Genomic DNA, 19598 nt, shown 5'->3' with positions numbered 1-19598 from the left:
GGTCCTTTAAAAAGGCTTTGGAATTGAAAAAAAAATTCTATGAACAAATATGTTCCTCCCCAAATCAAAACTGCAGCAGAGAGAGATGTGCAATTGCACAAAATTAGTTACAAAAGCATAGTGCTGACTACATATTATTACTACATCACATTATGTAACATGTGCAAAGATATTTTCAAACTCTTTATCCCCTCCCAGGCCAGCTTCCCTGCCCCTCTGCACTGCAGAAGATTCTGGGGATTGTTCTAGAGTGGAAAGTTCATTCCTGCAGGGCACTGGCACAGCCACTTGGGCATCCCTCTCAACTAGGGGTGTGCACGCTGAAAATATTCAGATTTCCTGCTTCGGGTTTACCCAAAGCAAGAAAATCATTTGGAAATACCCAATATCTGAAGCAGCAAGCCGCTTCGGATTCAGGTATTTTAATCACTTCAGAATGCTCCATAAAGATTCGGAGCATTCCAAAGTGATTCAGGGGGCTCGGTTTTCTCCCAGCAACCCCACCCACCCCCACTTTCAACCCTCCCACTTAGCCCCCCCTTCCTATCAGCTGGCAGGCAGCAGGGAGGGATTCGCCCGGCTGCCTGCCAGCTGATAGTTTAAAGGGCCCTGTCCTGCCACTTGCAACAGGGCCCTTTAAGAACCCCACAACCCCCAGCCCCCCCCCAGTTACCTTTGCTCTGCTGAGGTGCAGGCTTAAGCCTGCGCCCCCGCCGCCTCCTTCGCCTGCCAGAGCTCCTCGGCCCCAACATCGGTGGGTGAATGGAGCATCCGGCAGGGGGATGCAGGCTTAAGCCTGCATCCACACTGCCTCCTTCGCCAGCTGGTGTCAGAGCCGAGGAACTCCTCAGCCCTGACATTGGCGGGTGAACAGAGCACCTGGTGGGGGGGGGGGGGTTCAGGCTTATGCCTGCACCTCCCTGTCGCCCCCTTCACCCTCCACTGACAGGGCTGAGGAGTTTCCTGGCCCCGATAGCGGCGCCGGCACTCAGCCGCTCGTTGGGGAAGCCCCCGATGAGCAGCTGATTCAGGGGTTTAAATATGCCCCTTTCCCTGCTGCTCGCAGTGGCAGGGAAATGGGCATTTAAACCCGAAGCTTCCCGAAGCGTTACGAATGTTTCGGGAAGCTTTGCTTTGGGATTTCCGGATCGGGGCCAGATTCAGAAAACCCTAAGCTTTCCAGATCGGGTCCGATTCGGGTATTTTACCCAAATCGGATTCCCGAAGTGCATACCCCTACCTCTCACTCCACACGAGTAGCCCAGATCACACGAAGCAAATGCTTCCAAGCTACAGGGTGTTGCAGCCTAGGTCCCTGCAACAGGGCCGCCCTGGAAAGATGACTCTAAGATACCTGCTAGCTTCTCAGCAGAATTCAAGCCTAAAGCAATTTTTTCTCTGATGCTACTAGTCTCTGAGCAAAATCGACCTGATTTTCCTTTCCCTTCCCTGTCTCTTTTCTGCAGCAATTATTAACTTGCTCCATTTCCTGATATGACTGCTAAATCATCACTCACTTTCCATTACTTGAGATAACTTACTTCCAAAGTTTCAAAACAGGAAGAGGAGGGTTGTCCCAGAACCTGGGAGCATCTATTTCCTGGGCAGAGAGCCAGAGAGATTGGGTAGACCTGGGTTCCAATCTCCACTGCGAGGGAAACTACACAAGATGCCTGGGCACGTGTTGGGTCCTGCAAGGTTCCCTGGGTAGTGTAGTCTTACAAAGAACAGCCACTCAATGTGATTCCCCTCCAGGTAAAGAGGGATGGAAGGGATTTTCTCTCTTTCAAAAAGCCTCAGCTTGGGTTTTCCTCTGGGATCTCAGGGGCGGGGGGTGACATAACAGGAGCCAGGAAATCCAGGGAAGCTTTTTGTGAGAAAGAATCCACAATGCAATTCTCCACCGGGGAGAAGAGTGGTGGTGGGGAATCTCTCTCTCTCTTTCAAAAAGCCACCCTGGATTTTCTGCTTCCTATTACATCAGCCCCCCCCCCCACCACACCCTCGAAGCGGAGGCCTTTTGAAAGAGAGAATCCCTCCCATCGCTCTTCCCCCAGCAGAGAACTGCATTGAGCAGCTGTTCTTTATCAAACTACACTACCCAAGGAACCTTGCGGGACGTGACATGTGAAGAACATGTGCCCGGCATCTTGTGTAGTTTGGCTCTTAGCTGTGAAGCTCACTGCATGAGCTTGAGCTGTTCACACATTCTCCACCTAGACAACCTCAGAGGTTGTTGCAAGGATAAAATGAAGGAAAGAACTGTGTAAATTACGCTGAGGAATGTCAGGATAAAGATGTGACAAATAGGAAGACAGACCAACTATTAAGCCGTCACCACCAGCCCCAAGGACTGAGCTCTGCTGCCTAGCCAGCCACTCTACTTCTCATGGGTGTCTCAGTTTTGTGTTTTATCTTAAAACGTCAATTGGCAACTTTTCTCCAACAATTTAATTATTCATATTCTGAGGTCATTGGGTACAGAAACTGCATTTCAAAAAACTGCTGCATTCTGCTCTGAGCCCATGGGACACAGCCAGGCATAAGTTTAAGAAACACACACATACACATGGGGTAAGACTGGTGGTTTGGGGAAACTGCCCGTCAGGGAAGCTTGCCTCCATTATTGTTCTTGAGGAAAGCCGAATCAAAGAGCCTCAAAGGGTTCCCTGGAACTCAGCTTGAAAACTGCTGCTTTAGCATGCACAGAGCTGGTAGAGCTGCCTGGGCCCCAAAATCGCCCCACTGAGCCTCCAATGCATTCTGGCTTCCTGCTCCTCACCTGGGCAGCCTGCTCCTTCTTCCTCCGTTCCTCTTCCAGTAACCGCCGCTGCTTCTTCGTGAGAACCTCGATGAAACCTTCCCCGCTCATTGGGCTCAATTCGTCCTCCTCTGTAGGGCCCGAAACGCAGCTGTCCAGGATACCGTCTGAGCAGCAATGAAAGAATACTTCCGCTTATTCTGCCTTCTGCCTTTTGGGTTTTACCATATCCAAACAAATACTTTTCCATGAAATAATAAGGATATCAAATTAAAGTAAAGACACATCCCCACACGCACACACTGACCAGGAAAAATGACAGGGTTGGGCCTGATAAATCTTCATCAGAAGAAAAGACACCATGATGGCTGAACTCAGAGAAGTCAAAACCCTGGCAGACCCTGCAGTTCTTGGGCCCTTCCTACTGCCAGGGAGCAATCAGATGAAATGTAGCCAGCCATGGCTGTCAGGCCAGAAGCCCAGACAGCCCAAGTGTAGAAGCTGCAGTCAGAGACTGGGCCTACCAAGGAACCAACTGAAGAGATCCACCTATCATGAAGTACCCCACGGTCACCCCTGGAACCCAAGCAGTGGAGAAGGCAGAAATCCCAGGCGGAAGCTTAGCTTAAGACAGTGGAGCATGCAGCTGGCTGCCCTGGGGCTTCTCCTCTGGGGAAGAGCATTTCTAATCTTTTGGTGTGGAGCACAGGCTGATTCTTCATCCTGGGATCAATCTAAGGAGACTTCTCAACAGACTTACTTCGGTAGTTCAGCTCAAACTGCGAGATCGCCTCTCCTTTCTCGCCAGCTTGCTGGGGGGCAGATTTCGGTTCCCTCTCTTGCTTTTTCCCCAGCCCTTCGGCACTGTTCAAGTTAACATGGGAGCCGTAGACCAACTGGCTGCTCCCAGGGCTGCTGGTGTCCAGGCCCCCACTTTCTTCTGGAGACCTAAAGAGGATGATTAGAGAACACCGACTTTAAGAGAAGACTGCTCAACTCTCTCACTCAAGAGGGGGCGAGAGCCACTGCTGTGTGGTGGCCAAGAGCTGTGAAGCACCAAGTTCTCTGGCTCCATCTCATCTCCATCACGAACTCGCTAGCCAGCTTTAGCAAAGGCAGGGTATCTTTCAACTGTCTCAGCTCCTCATCTGACCTAACAAAATACTGGCCTACCTTACAGGGTGTGCTGCCAAGGGTTGCATACACATACAACACTAACACTAGAAGGAAACACAAATGCCCTGCTCCTTACAATTACTTATGCAACTGGTGTGGGTGCGCCATCACACCAACCTTGATGCCCAGGCAGTTCACCTCTCACTGAAGAACAAGTTTTTAGTCCTCACAATGTGTGTATTTTGGGGGTGGGAGGTGGGGGTGGAGAAGAGGGCAAATCCTGAAATCAGATCAGGGGTTTTCCATAATCCGATATGACCTACATGGACCTTCCAATGGCTTGGGGGTGAAATATTTACAGTCAACACTAGGAATTCTTTCGCTCCCTATTTCCAGTCGCAACTCCTCATGCCCTCCTGGCTTCCAACTTTCTATTTTAAAACAGACAAGAGTACCAATAAGTCCTGGAGGAGAATGAGGAGAGCCTTCTGCAATGGTTATCGCTTACAAGATTTTTTTAAATTGAGGAAACGAACTGCCAAGAACAAAGCACAGCTCTTCCCCTCCAAATGCAAGTGATATAAATGGTGCGTAATTTAAGGCCATGCCCCAAACGGGGGTGAGAGAAGATAGAAGAAGATTCTATCGAGGCTCACTACCTTCCCCCATGTTACAGAATTTGCCAACTGCAACGAATAATCCTTATTAGCTAAAAAGAAATGGAAAAGCAAGAACATCTCCGGGTCTGTCAGAATGAGACAGCAGGACTATTTGAGGGTGGTGGTGACGTGGCATTTACACAAGGGAGAGCAAAGGTCATAAAGTCATCTTTTGCTGAGGCAAAATTCTGAGGCAAAAAGGACCGTTCTGTCCTTTTTGAGTGAACCAGAGTGACCTTCTATTATAATAACAACAAGTGTGCTTATATACAACCCTTCTGGACAGATTAGTGTCCACTCAAGAGCCAAGCTACAAGTGACGCCTGACACGAGTTGGACGTGTGTCAGTTTCCCTCAAGTTTTGATGGGAAGTGTAGGCGTCCTATCTTGCAGCTTGGCTCTCCGTGTAAAAGCCCACTGAAATCGACTGAAGTTTGCAGAGCAGTCAGTCTAACACATCAGAGCTTGGCTCTAATGTGGACCAACTGGAACGGACAGCAGCAGCCCTGGCAGCGTTCCCAGCTCCTCTCGGCCCAGCAGGGCGAGGTGACCACCGGGTGAGCTCACGCTGCCCCGGCCAGGCCAAGCCACCATTAACCCGAGGTGGCTCTGGGCAGACGCCAGCTCCCCGGCTCTCAGAGCAGTGAGCAAAGTCAGTGTTGTTATTATCCCCACAATCCAGCTGGGGAACTGGGGCTGAGAGCTGTGGCTTGCCCAAGTTCACCTGCAGAGCTCGTGGCAGTGGCGGGAGTCAAACCAGCAGTGTGTTATTTTGCACCCTAACCACTATGCTACATTCCTTGACACAAAATCATCTCTCAGAATTCTGGCCAACTTGCGTAATTTTTTTCTAGGAAACTATGACAGGAAGTTTAGTTCTCATATTAAGAAGGGAGATTATATCACCAAAAGGGCAGAACAACTTTTAAACCTCATCCAAAGGATGTGGCGACATTCCTTTAATATATTTGTCTACAGGGAGACATTTTGTTAAATGGATGCAATGTCCTTTCCTTTAGTAAGTCATATACATTTTTTTAAAAAGTCTGTGGGGGAGTTACCTTTTACTTTTCATCTGTGATCCAGCTGACTGGCTCTCGTAGCGGGAAGAAGGCCCACTTCCACTAGCTCTTCCGGCTTTCTCACCATATCCTGCCGGATCGACCTTCCTGCTTTGCCGATCCACCAGAGGTCTCTGGCTGGAGAAACTCCTCTTGGCCTGCTCCCTCTTCTCTCCCAAGCTGCCACTGATAAGGCTCCCATCCATCTGGGCTTCGCTCTCTGAGATGCCGTCACGTCTCTCCCGCCTCTCGCTGAAGTCGCTGCTTTCGGAGGCCGTCTCCCACTCCTCGTTGGCATGATCAGATGAGTTCTGATAGGGCAGTTCAGGAGATCTAACCGAAGTGCCATTCCTATCTGTCACACTCAGCTTGGCTCTCCCAGGCCACTGGCAAGCCAAGAGGTTGGTTCCGCCGTCCTCTGGGTTCCATTGCCCAACAGATTCACGCTCCTGCCTCAAGCGCCTGAACCTGGGGGGTTTGTCTTGGCGAGGTGGACGCCGTCGACGGAAGGGACGGTTCTCAGTGTTTTCAGGGTCACCTCCATAGTCCTCTTGGAAATAGGGCCTCTTGTCAGTGGGATCCTCCTCAAAGGCTCGCCTGCTAAAAGAGTCTGAGTGCTTATAAGAGTCTTGGCCATAGTCCCTGTCAGGCTGGCGCCTTGCCCCAAAGGTGTCAAGAGGTGTGCCGTGGCTGTACTCCTGCCATGTGTTCCCCCCACTCCTGCCTTGCCACTGCAATGGTTCCTTGGAAATAAAGCCTCTTCGCCCATATCCAGAGTTGCTAAGTCTAGGTGGCAGTGACCGGCCAAAGGCTCGTGGGGCCCTCGCCTTAGCATCCAGACCACCATGGTCATCTGAATAGATCTTATTAGAGCGCCAGGACTCCTGGAAATCTCCTTTCTTGAGGTCGCCCTCCTCCTTTTCCACGAGGGAACCTTCGTTGCTGTTCTCAGAACCCCGCTGGCGTCGGCGCTTTGGGAGCTCTTCATACTCCGAACCTTCGCTGTGGGTCTCGCTGGCAATCCTACGCCTGGGCTTCCCCCGTGGGAACTCTTCGGGCTGATTAAACTCCCTTAAGGCCCGTCCTCGGCTGCTTCTTTGGGTGCTGCTGGCCACGGGGTTGCTGTAGGCTCCTCTGCTGCCACTGCTGCTGCTGCCGCCCCCACAGCCGACAGTGCTGCTGCGGCCTCTGAAGGTGAACTCTCTGAAACCTCGGCCGCGGCCACGATTCCTCCCACCAAAAGCCTGCTCCTCGTCAATAAAGATCCAATTGTTTCTTTTGGTGGGGGGCAGGTCACTGGATTCCCTGGCTTGCTGCCTCCCCTCCCAGGCCTTTCTGTTTTTCTCCTCCTCCTCTTCCGGCTGCTGCTGCTGCTCCTCCTCCTCCTCTTCTTCCTGGGGTTTCTCAGCTTCTTGGGCAGCAGCCCGAGAGGAGCTCTTGTCATCCAGCAAACGGTAGTGAGCAGACTGGAGAAAAGCATCTGAATTGCTTTCATCTGCCTCCGTCGTCTTCTGAGGCGGCACCTTTTCCCTCACTGGGCGGGAGGCTTCTTCGGCATCTACCTTAACCTTCTCCAGCTCTTTCTCTTTCTCCTCAACTTTGAGGGCTTTCAGCACCGGCTTCTTTATCGGGCCAGATCTACGAGTCCTTCCCATTTGCTCCTGCTGTTGGCTGCTGGAGTGGCGGTTCTCCGGAGCCCATCCTGCTTCAGCGGTGGCTTGTTGGCTGGCGACTCCTTCTTTCCTCCATGCCTGAGCACTGAACGACTTCTCTTCCCGGGACACCTCCTCCTCTACAGAAACCAACCCATCGGTGGGTTTCTGATAACGGCTGACATCCCAGCCGTTGTACTCTGCTTTCTTATCAGCGTGGGCCAAGCTGGGCTCAAAAGGGGGATTCCTCGGGTTCGTGGGGCGGGAGTCAGACATGCCTGCATCTGGTGCGCTCTCCTGGCTCTGGAAGAGGTGATCCTGGCCCATCCGCTGGGAGGGGGAAAGGCAGTTGTCGAAGCTTGCTTGGACCTTCTCATCAAAGGCATTTAAGTAGTCGTCGCCTGACTCCTCGAAGAGATCTCGTTGGGTGTTTAGGCCAGAGGGCGCTGAGTAAGTGCAGTCGCTCCTAAAAAAATACCCAAACAAATAGTCAGGAAAGAGACAAAGGGAGACTCAGAGCCATTAAGGCTTTTCTTTCTTTCTTTCTTTCTTTCTTTCTTTCTTTCTTTCTTTCTTTCTTTCTTTCTTTCTTTCTTTCTTTCTTTCTTTCTTTCTTTCTTTCTTTCTTTCTTTCCTAAATTATGGATCTGCACCCTCAGCTAATTCCCTGGCTTATTCAAAAACTCACAAAGCCACTGCCCCCAAATGAAAATCTAATTTTTAATATCCAACTGTTATTTTTAATATGCCCGAGGACATGTAGGGGTGCCCCAACTTCTAATATCAAATATCCAGTGATCTACTACTCAGCAGATGAATTAAGCTTAGGTAAGTGAGAAAGGTTTAAATCTGAAAGCAATTATAACGAAATGTGTTTTTTTTTTTAAAAAAAAGATTTACCATTTGGAAATCGGATTACTTCGAATTCGAAACACAAAAAACCAGCAAAATGCACCCTTGTCTATATGAAGCACCTCACTTCACAACAAGCAGGTTTCAAGACTTACAAACATAATCTGATCTAGGGGAGTTAGCCGTGTTAGCCTGAATTTGCAAAATATTAAAGAGTCCAGCTGCACCTTTAAGACTAACCAACTTTATTGTAGCCTAAGCTTTTGAGAATCTCAGTTCGTCAGTATCTGAGGAAGAGAGCTGTGGTTCTCAAAAGCTTATGCTACAATAAAGTTGGTTAGTCTTAAAGGTGCTGGCTGGACTCTTTACTATTTTGCAAACGTAATTTGGGAGTGCCTTTCCCCCCCAAAATCAATTTTAAGAATACAGAATTATTTTGGTCAAATAGTCCCTAGAACCAGCTTCAGCTCAGCCAAGCAGACATTAGCCCCACCCTTTCATCCACGCAACAGTCTTCTGGAGCCACTTCGGAGCTGGTTTTTTTTTTAATCTGCAGAAAAGATGCTTCCCATCCTATGCTATCTTTCAATATCCCAAGCTCTTTGCCTGCCCATAGTAAGACCTTCTCCAGGATGAGCACGACAGCCAGCCCAGATAAATTTGCCCTCACCTAGTACGCAGTCCCTCCCCGGCCATGCCCTCCGTCTGTTTGGGGCGTGAAATGGGGCAGCCTTTGCTTTGCAAAGGGGTGAAGCTCTCCTGACCCCACACTGGGGAAGACTCCCCAGAAATTGCTTTCCTCTCCTGTTGGACTGAGGACTGGCAGCTCTGTTCTTCTGACTGACAGGCCGTCCCATTGATGGAGTCCTGTTGGATCATGGGCTTCATAATCCCTGTAGAAAGAGAGTAAACTAGAGATAAGCAACTACTGAATTAAACGACTCTTTAAAAAGTAATTGCTAATCAGGGATGTCCATGATTTGTTGGTGCAGGGGGCGGGGGGATGAGGCTCAGGGTTGGCACTTGCATGCAGAAGAGCAGGCAATCATGAACTAGAATGAAAATCACCTGACTGTACAAGGCAGCTGCAAATGTCTGTTTTAAAAATTGTCACTTACTTAGATGTACCACCTCCTCTATGACTTCAGGTGGTTTCCCAGGTTAGCCCCTTTTCATAGGCTTGCAACACAGCCGTTTAAATACAGCCATTTACATTTGATCTGAAAGAAATGCACCTGTGCTGATAAAAAGCAAGCAGGGAACAACCTCCAAGCACCGCTTCTGGAAGGTTCTAAAAATGCTCTTTGGGGGAGCAGAGCCCAGACACCCCCATGATGAATATGTGTATCTGATGGGATCAATGCCTTAGGAGTACGGACCCCCCCCCCGCCCACCCACCCACCCCCCGCTAGAAAATAGCCATGGCAAAATTTTTAAAGAATGGAAGAAGTGTTACACATTCAAATGCACATTATTAGTTCTGGGGGATACAATGAAACACAGCAGTGGCTGGAGGTAAAGTGCCAACTGGGACAGAGTCAGAAGTGCAAAAACGAACAGGTGCTGCAGTGGCAGGAGAGGCAGAAGAGAGCAGCTGCTGCTGGGGGAGGCAGAGGGCAGATCAGGCAGGCGAGTTCAGATCATGTATCTCTAAGTTCCACTTGGTACAGCATCCAGAGCAGCTGCCCCAACACAGAAGAGCCCAGCAGGCAGGGAGGAGTTTGTGCCCCGTATACAGAAAGAGCAGCGGCACTCCACGTCAAAGGAGCCTCCCTCAGTTCGCCACCTCCTGTGGGGACTACTACTCCACTTCAGGTTCAGGCAGAAGCAAAAAGCAGTACCACCTAGTCACGTAATTATTTTGCCAGACTCGTGCACGTTTTTGCAGTGATAATAGAGACAAATCCTTGTTTAAATGCATCACTACTTCCTACTCCTCTCCCCCCCCCCAATCCCAATCTTTCTGCCTCAATTAGGGGTGGGGCCGTGGCTCAGTGGCAGCGCACCTGCTCTGCACACAGAAGGTTCCCAGTTCAGTTCCTGGTATCTCCAGTTAAAGGCTTTCCACTAGCAGGCATCAAAGGAAGACCTCTCATTGTTTGAGGTCCAGGAGAGGGGCTGACTGTGCAAGCCAACCATTAACTGGGGTCAATGGTCCAATTTAACTTCACGTGTTGATGGTCTCACTCCTGTTCAGGCAACCGGCAGAGGCTGCTGACTAGAAGGACAGATCCAGAGCGGCAGCCCAGGAAAGTTCGTTTGTGTTGGCAGAAAGAGTAATGAAATTAGGAGGGGGGAGGAAATTCAAATCCTTACCTGACGGATGGAGGGCAGAAGGATAGAAGTCCACCGGCGGGCGTCCCTGGGCCACGCGGGGATCCATGTAAGAAGGCATCATCATCCAGCGCGGATCAAAGCCCAACATCTGTGGATGTGCCGGGTAGAAGGTTCGCTGAGGATGAGACGACGGAGGGTAGACCTGGGGCTGCTGCCAGCCCTGCATCTTGTACAACTGATCCTACAACGAAAAAGAGCAAGATTCCAACTGGCACCTGTGGTCCTTCATCGAGTGCACCGACAGCAGCACACGGGGAGCAGCTGTGCAGAAAGAGGACGCAGCCTGCATGCCACCGCTGAGGGCAACTCTGTCCATGAACGGTAAACCCCTCTGGGAGTCCAGAAACACAGGACAGGAAGCGAACGAACGAGCACACAAATGTATCCCCCCCCACCCCACCCACTGGGAGCATTCCCCAGCACAAGCCTCATTGGAATAAGCAGCGCTCTCGTGAAGCTCATGTTTATTTTAATGGTGCTTATATGATGAACTTGCCAACAGAGTAGCCGTTTGGGTTTCTCTCTCCTCTGCCACCCCTTGCGGCGGTGCCAAAACCCCAATGCCTTGCTTCCTGGTAGCACTGATTCACAGAGGGAAGATAATGAATGAGGGGTCCCAATTTATGAAAAGCAGAAGCGGAGGGTGGGGAGAGAAGAAACTTCATCAGAAAGAGAGTTTCATTTCTTAATAAAGAGGTTCAATGATCTTAGCACCCCAGTTTGCTCCCAATCAAAAGCTGGATGAACCCAAGCAGTAGAATAAACCGGTAGAGTGGAGTGTACCAACTTTTGATTATTTCCCTGCAAGAGGAATACTAGTGCAGCAGGGATCCAACTTTGCTAGCACCTTCCTATCTGATGAGGTTATTTTCTAATTGCAAGGAATTTCTTCTCAACAAATGGTATGTCCCACTTGCTGACCCAAGTGGTGCAGCCCACTCTGCTACCTCAGAACTGTAATATCTTCTGCCCTTCCTTTTCATCCTGTTCAAAACAAAATGGTCCTGAGGGAGAAGATTCTCAGCTGAAAACTGGACCTGAGCCTGACGGAGGGCTGCCTGGATGCTCCCAACCTGCGCTTCTTACTACTCTGGCATAGAGAGCTGGTGAACCAGACAGGAGTGGAGAGAGGGCCAGTGAACTCTGGCCTGGGCCAGGCGCTCAGTTCTTCAGACCCTCAGCGGATGATGGATTTCCTCCCTTCTTGGGTAGGGGAAGTTAGGTTCAAATCCCCACTCAGTCATTAAACTGACTAGATGACTTTAGACCATTCGTACGCTCTAAAGTAAAGTCCCTCACAGAGCTGCTGTGGGGATAAATGGCAGCCGGGGGTGGGGGGGGAGTAGCAAGAACAATCCCATGAGCGCACTGGAAAAAAGAGTGAAAAAATATTCCATAATTTTCCCCACAAAAAGTGATGCCAATCCCACAACAATTTCCTCAACTTCTACCCCTGCACCTCCTTTTCTTGATGCCCATCACCCCCCACAATGGCTTCAATGTCTGGAATGCATCCTAGACTAGGCCACACTTGAAAAGGTGCGGGGGGTGGGGGGGTTGAATGGCAAAGAATTCACCTCTGAACCGCACTTCTAGATGACTACCTCTTCAACTGCACGGAAGACCAACTTATGGCAAGCTCACCTTAAGGAGATTTCAGCCTGGGGCCCAGTCCAGCAATGGATCTACCTGCAAATGAGCCCATTAGGGGTGTGCACCCGAAAATCACTCGAGTTTCCCGCTTGAAGCGGGAAAACAATTTGGAATAACCCAAATCCCAAAGTGGCAAATCGCTTTGGGATTTGGGTGTTTACATTACTCTGGTATGCGCCATAAAGATTCGAGAATCTTTATAGAGCACACTGAAGCTCAAAGCAACACTTTACTTGCTGCTTGCCACCTCCTCCCCTTCCCACCGGGGGAGAAAACGGCAGGGCGGGAAGTTTGAAAGCAAGTAGCTTTACTACTGTTTGCAATGCAAACACCTAGAAAAGTGCTGCGGGCATGGCTGCTGCCACTTTTCCCGAAGCTTCCCGAAGCGATATGAATTGCTTCAGAAAGCTTTGCTTCGGGATACCCAAAAGAGCTTAGCAATGCTGGGGCCGATTTGGGAATCCTCAATCTTTCCAAATCAGGCCCAATTCGGGTTAAAAACCGAAATCAGAAACCCGAAGTGTTCATCCATAGAGCCCATCTCTCCCTCTCATCTGCAGCCCTGACTGTGGCTCAACGATGAGGAGTGTGGCGGGGGTCCCATCAGCTGTACTGGAGACTCCAAAGGAATGAGGACCAGCAGGAAATTAGGAAAAACCTTTTCACGGTCAGAGTAGTTCAAAAGTGGACTCAGCTGCCTAGGGAGGTGGTGAGCTGAGAGAGGGAGAGAGCTCCCCTTCAAGAAGAGGCTGGATGAATACTTGTCAGAGATGCTTTAGGCTGATCCTGCACTGGGCAGGGGGTTGGACTAGATGGTCTGTATGGCCCCTTCCAACTCTATGATTCTATGATTCTATGCCCTCCTCTGCTGTCACCCAAGGAACCCTGTCCCGCCCCATACCGCTGCTGTCACTTCTGCATAGAATCAGACCAGACCCTCTCACCTGCTGTTGCTGTTGCCGCTGGAACCGAGGCGGGAGAGATTTGGGGTACTTGTTGAATTCTTGGCCTGGAGACGCAGCCTCTCGAAGCTCCTCCTCACTGCTGCTCCGATGAGCCATTGATGCGACAGCACTCTCTTCTTCCACGTAACCAGACGAGGCTTCCTGGCTATGAAAGTCAGGATTTGCTGGGAAGGAGAGAGGGGAAAAACAGACGTGAGCCTAGGCTGAACAGCTCTTGCATTTCTTAGAGGGATTGTACATGTTGTAAGCATGGTTGCTCTTCCCCAGTGTTATTGGAACGACCAGCCCTCCCCCAAACCTGCAAGGAATTCAAGGGACATTGCTTTCTAGGAAACCTGATGTTCTACATGTGTACTGCAATTCCGCATCGGCACAGTGGACTGAATAATCCACTGGCAACAAATGCAGCAGCATTCACTGCCACAAGGCAAGCGCAGGTGAGAGCAGTGACTCGTGCAGTGATCAAAGCAGGCCAGTCTCCTCTGTGGGCAGTTTGGGTTCATGGGAGCCTTCTGTTTTTTAATTATACTTTATTTTTGGGCAGCATACAAGGACATTGCTCACAGCGGGCAATCACACTCCTCTTGGAGGAGCTCTTTCCTCCAAGAAATTCAGGGCAGAAAACAAGGTTCTCCCCTTCTCCATTTTATCCTTGCAACACACCTGTGAGGTTGTTGCACCAATATAGATAAAAGCACATGACAATAATCAATACTGAGCAATACTAGGCCAAGCACTTGTATTCTAGATGGATGTTCAGACTTTGCATGAACCGTCTGTGTGTTTTTTTCTATGTGTTAGGTAATTCTAACAGGTGTGCTTTAATCTTTTGACAGTTAATTAAAATAGTGGACTCTATCGAGATTAATGTTCCTCTATCAGAGATTCAACCAATGGTGATCTCTCAACTTAACTTTTTCTGACACTTCTCAGAGATTTATAGTTTTGTTTTGCAAGTTTGAGGATAACGTGATTTTTTACTAATTGGAAGGTTGTACAATAGAAATTATGAATATGCAGTGAAGCGTCAAACCAATCATTATTTGTTTGTGCTATCATGTGAATAGATCTTAAATATTTGCATATGATGATGTATAAAATTGCAAACTCAGATAGAATGGCAGAGCTCTGATGGAAGAAATCTCGAGAGAATTTAGGTGAGAACTTATTTTTACTTATGCATTTCATAGAAACGTTGATTATGTTAAACTTGGAATTTATTAAGAAATGTTAGCAAACTTATTTCTTATTGCCTTTCTGTGTTCTGTTTTTATAGGATTTATATTAATAGCCATTTATATTTTGATTACTTGCTTCATTAAAAAACTAGGGTGTATTTTCAATAAAGCGAAATAAACTCTAGACAGGTGTCTGTGTGTTTGATGAGGAGTTGCAAAGCAATATTGAACCCTATATAAATAAATGTACTGATAAACAGGTGGTTCAAAGAACTTATCTGTTTGACAGGTCTGAGAACTAATTGCTGAAAGCTTTCCAAGAGAAAAGATGCATCTTTCTTTTGGCTAGTAGAAGCTTAGTTTCAGACACGGGCAAAAGCTCGTTACAAGGTAGGTCACGATGAGTGAATGCTGCAAGCTCAAGATCACCTCAAGCTTCATGGCAGAGTGAGGATTTGAACTCAGGTTTCCCCAGTCTTAGTTCGGTGTTCTAAGCCCGGCACCATGCTGGCTCAATGAAGCAGAGGAATTGCTGATCTGAATGACTGGTCACCCCTGCTCAAGACACTTCCCGATTGTTCTTTACAACACCTCGCTTTGTGTTCTGTACCCCAACAAGTGCAGTCATACCTCTTCGGATCACATGGCTGTTCTCAGGCACGACATTCTTCTCCCCCCCTGAGGCCCTGGACTCTTCGGTCTCGGCGTGCTTGGGGTTTTCTCCTCCTTTCTGGGCCAACCTGCACTTCTGGTCCAGCTCTTTGAGTTTGGCAGCACAGGCAGCCAGGCGCTCCTCCCGGGCTCGCCGTTCTTCTTCCTCACGTCGCCTCCTGGCCCGTTCCACAGCCTCAGACATCTCAGAATGGATAAACTTCTGCCGCAAGGGAAGCTTCTCCTCCTTCTCCTCGGAAGACTGTTGCCTCAGGCATGCTAGCGGGGGCTTCTGGCAAAAGAGGAGGAAGCCCAACGAAGAGGAGGAAGCAAGATTTTTTAAAAGACAATTTCAAAACCTGTGTTTTGAAGACAGAGGTACCAACTGTATTCGTTTTCTAACCAGTGGAACTCCCTCCCTCAGGAAATTACACCGGCAACTCTTATAGGGTAAGGGTTTGAAAAGGGATTAGGCAAAATCCATGGAGAATAAGTTCACCAATGGCTACTAAGCATGATGGTTAAATGTGTAGTGTACCTCTGAATTTGTTACTTGAGGGCAGCAACAGAGACAGGCTTTGGCCTCGGTGTCCCTGCTTGTAGGCCCATGGAGGAAGCTGGTTGGCCACTCTGGGAAATAGGGTGATAGGTTAGTTGGACCCCAGTATGATCTAGCAAAGAGAGGTTCTCAACTTCTCCATCGAAGGCAAGTCAGCAGAGCCGGGCAGCATATTCTTCTATCAATTAAGAAACTGGCCGCACGTGGCATTTTAGACAGAGTCGAATGCAGAGGATCTTGCCTATGTCCTCTGCTCAAGCTCTGCTTGTCTCATTTCTCCTTTGATAGCAAATTGTCTTCAAGGTGGAGAAGGAGGAGGAGGGACAATAAGCCGTAAAAGATGGGAAGAGATAAGCTCAAAGAGAACAGGGGTGGAGAAAGACGGCCAGAATCTCTACAGTCTCCTCCAGCTGCCTCTACCCGCCCAGTATTCCCCATATTCCGAGCCTGACTTCTCCTTCCAGGACCTTGGCTCTCAAGCTCTTCTCTTGCTTAACCAGAAATGTGGCGCTTCTTCTACAATAAGCTCCCACCCACCCAAGCAATATTTCTAGCAGGGACTGAGGTCTGGGTTCTCTCTTTACAATAAGGGTATTTCATTTAGTAACCTTTTTATACCACTTGTCAAGCAGATTCCCATCCTTGTAAATGTCAACCTATTCGTTGGAAAGACACCGTCAAGAAAATGTTCCCATTTTTGCTATCTAACTCCTGATGTACTACAAAAAAATGTTATCCAACTATTTCAGACAGACACTGGAAACATTTGACTTGCTCCGAAGCAAGTCTGGTATTCCGGTATTCTTTCAGTCACACTCTAGCAAAAGTGAACCCTCCTGGAGTGGTAATAAGCAAATGCCCAAATACGCTTAACTCCATTGGTGGATATATTCACACCTAAGGTGCATATATAAAAAGCATAGATCCAGAGGAGTTAGCCGTGTTAATCTGTAGTAGCAAAATCGAAAAGAGTCCAGTAGCACCTTTAAGACTAACCAACTTTACTGTAGCATAAGCTTTTGAGAATCACAGTTCTCTTCGTCAGATGCGTGGAGCGTAAGAGTCTTGCCCTCCACGCATCTGACGAAGAGCACTGTGATTCTCGAAAGCTTATGCTACAGTAAAGTTGGTTAGTCTTAAAGGTGCTACTGGACTCTTTTCGATTATATAAAAGGCACACTCCCTTAGGGCTGCATGAGCTTCAGTGTAGACTTCTTTTACGTGCTTTGTAAGGTGCTCTTATTAGGGTATTTTTTAAAAAGCAGAACTGAACAGTGAATTTAGAAATCCTTTGGGATTTAATTACAGCAGCTCGGATGTACACAGCCACCTGCTGGAAAAAAGTCAAGCCGCCGCATTTTGGCATCAGGTTAGTACTGCACTGCTGGCTACATTAACTTGTTAACCAAGCTGAAGTGAAAAAGGACCGTGAAAGGACGCAAATTCGTTTTCAAAATTCTTTTACTGGTTCATCTCAGGCAACGTGTTGTACATCCAATTTAGTAATAATCATACAGGGAGCAAACCCCCGCGAGCAGTTGGGGGTTTCTCCCGGCGGGAGAGTGGCAACGGGTGTGCCTGGCTAAGTATCCCGTTTCGCTATATACACGCTTCTTCAAAAGCCTCCATACATTTGCCAATGAAACCTATTTTTTATATATGAAGCAGGAGTCGTATAACATGTGAATTTCCTTATTTTAATCCTGGGCAAAACCTCTATCCTTTCTCGATCTCCTCTCCTGTATGCTTACACTTCAGCTTGGTTTTCAATTGTGACCGTTCCCACCTTTGGTTTGTTGGTTACATCAACTTGTTATACAAAAGATGAATCTTTTTGCATTGTTCAAAAATAACTTTAAAAAAAATTATCTTGTTATATAAGACCTGGAATCAATTCACAGTTGGATATATATATATATATTAAAAAGAGGGTAATGTTTGTGATGTGCTAGAATAGGAAATACCAACACAACGCGCAGATCTACCTTTTTCTCACAATGGTAGTTTGCTTTTCAGGTTTGGATGGCTCAGTTTGAAAGGGCATAAAGAATGAGGTGCCATGATGCGTAAACCTTGCTTCATGGATCTCCCAATTCTTACTGATCTATTTGATGCAACTGTTTTCTTTTTTCAATCAGTATAATGCTTAGTCATTGATACATTCGTTATAAATATTACACTGCTGTATTTTACTATGTTCATTTTAAAAAAAAACCAGACACAATCCCAAGAATCTCTGCAAGTTTATAGAAAAATCCGCGAATGTGTGTCAGAATTAATCTGGTCAAAGGGAAAAGAGAACACCACCTTCAACTGAAACGTAACTAACTAGAAGATGGTCAACTGCAGAAACAAAAGAACTCCGGGAGGTCCCCCACCTGGGCCAGGTAACCAGCTAACAACTTCTCACTGTTGTGCCAGAATCATTGCAAAGTGTGCCCAGCATGATCTCCATCTCGGGGGGGGGGGGAGTGCGTACAGACTCCACAAGTTAGAGATCTGTGCAAATATGAAATCAGTGACCCTCACAGGCAATGAACATCTGTCCGAATGGAGCGCCGTTTGGTTATGAAGCATGAAAAATTAGCATGCTTTAAGCACACTGGTTGCAAAGGGAATAACCCAACTGAAGTTTTTTTCCTGTGGGTACCAAAACGTGGAGAGAATTAAAACAGTCTATTTATCGTTCCAGTTTTAGTGTATCTGCTGCCAAAGCAAGACAGTTAAGGGCTTCTTGACGGCATGCAGTTCTCATTCTTGTGAATGGCTGCTCTTTCCCCCCCTTCCTTTTTACCCGAAGCAGCTGCAGGCAACTGCAACTTGGAGCAGACAACTACAGAGAGGTTCCTGCCTGAAGTTTTCACCACACAGTGGTACATTTTGACAGAAAATAGTCCTTGAAGGCAAAAGCTTCTGTACCACGGACAATCATTCAGATTGAAGCTTCCAATAATTACTTTGGATTTAAAAAAGAAAGGGAGGCGAAACCTTCATGTGACTGAGCATCACGTGCAGCCTGAACCTAAGGCCCAGCATGAAATCTCTGCCAAAAACCTGGACACAGAGAGGCAGCCTATCAGGGAGAAGCCTGGCCTCGTTCCTGACATGCTACTTTTCCAGCTGAAGAAGTGTTTGCTCTTGTTTCTTAAAACATGGGGAAGCATTCGGACATGCAACGCCCCCACATCCCCCCTCACACCCTGGAAGCGTGAAGTGCTACAATCCACAAGTTTTACTACTCGCTTACACATGAACACACAAGGAGCTGCCTCAAACGGAGTCAGACCATCCAGGTCAGTACTGAATACTCAGACGGGCACTGGCTCCTCAGGGTCTTTCACATCATCTGGTCCTTTAACTGGAGATGCCAAGGACTGAACCTGGAATCTTCTACGTGCCAAGCAGAGGCCCTTCCCCTGAGCCGCAGTCCTTCCCCCACAGAGCCCCTTCTTTTGCCCTTAACAGAAATGAAGAGCTAGCACCCTTTGAAGAGAAGCCAATAGCATGTGAAATGCTGAGTACCTGATAATCCGAAAGGGGAGCCCAACCATTCACCTTCCTCGAAAGCGGCAGGCTTTCTTGCGCTTTTCGGATTGGCCGAGACAGGCTGGCTGGGTCGCCCCAGGGTTTTCCTTCCTCTGGGGGGTGTCTGGCATCTGTGCTGTCTGCTGAGCTCAGGGAGAGCTGCCGCTGCCTCCGAAGGTCCCAGCTGTTCCTGCCAATTCAGGCACCTGGGATGCTCAGCAGTTCCAACTGGGCTTCAACATCTCTCTCTCTCTCTCTCTCTCACACACACACACACACAAAACCCTGAGACAGATGGTGACCTGTTGCCATCTCAGAGGGCTGGGAGAGACCAGAAGGTTGTTGGGCCTCTCTCACACACACACCACCCCTAGAGACATTAACCACATGCACAGGGATGGAACTGCATGTTTAGCATGGCCGTGTTATGGCACCTCTCCTAAGCTCACTAAGAGGCTGCCAGATTTTACTCTGCCTGAGTAAACCCAAGGAGCTCAATACTGCTGCCCTTCAAATAAGCCCCGAGGATGCAGCTGTCTACCCTCTGCTCTGGCCCGGCCAAGTTGCCATCCACGTTCTGCTCAAACTACACTGGGACTATTTCAGATGCAAGGCCAAACTGCAACCAG

General features: G+C 48.4%; 1 protein-coding gene across 10 annotated transcripts in view; it reads right to left on the bottom strand.

Annotated features, from left to right (window-relative positions):
* The window catches only part of PRRC2B (proline rich coiled-coil 2B), a 105295-nt gene that overhangs the window by 32090 nt on the left and 53607 nt on the right, over positions 1-19598 (bottom strand). For 9 of the 10 annotated variants that reach the window (XM_054998163.1, XM_054998167.1, XM_054998164.1 and 6 more), the window contains 8 exons: positions 18967-19159; positions 14865-15177; positions 13036-13220; positions 10418-10619; positions 8772-8994; positions 5598-7715; positions 3522-3709; positions 2783-2928 (listed from right to left, as the gene is read on the bottom strand). In XM_054998163.1, coding sequence (XP_054854138.1) covers positions 2783-2928; positions 3522-3709; positions 5598-7715; positions 8772-8994; positions 10418-10619; positions 13036-13220; positions 14865-15177; positions 18967-19159 — 3568 coding nt within the window. The remainder of the gene's footprint in view (positions 1-2782; positions 2929-3521; positions 3710-5597; positions 7716-8771; positions 8995-10417; positions 10620-13035; positions 13221-14864; positions 15178-18966; positions 19160-19598) is intronic. The other variant, XM_054998166.1, reaches the window with a different exon arrangement.

This window comes from Eublepharis macularius, chromosome 14 (assembly GCF_028583425.1).
Source record: "Eublepharis macularius isolate TG4126 chromosome 14, MPM_Emac_v1.0, whole genome shotgun sequence".
In the NCBI taxonomy this organism is placed as follows: Eukaryota; Metazoa; Chordata; class Lepidosauria; order Squamata; family Eublepharidae; genus Eublepharis; species Eublepharis macularius.
The sequence above is the reverse complement of the archived record's forward strand: the minus strand, read 5'-3'. Positions and strand labels throughout refer to the sequence as shown.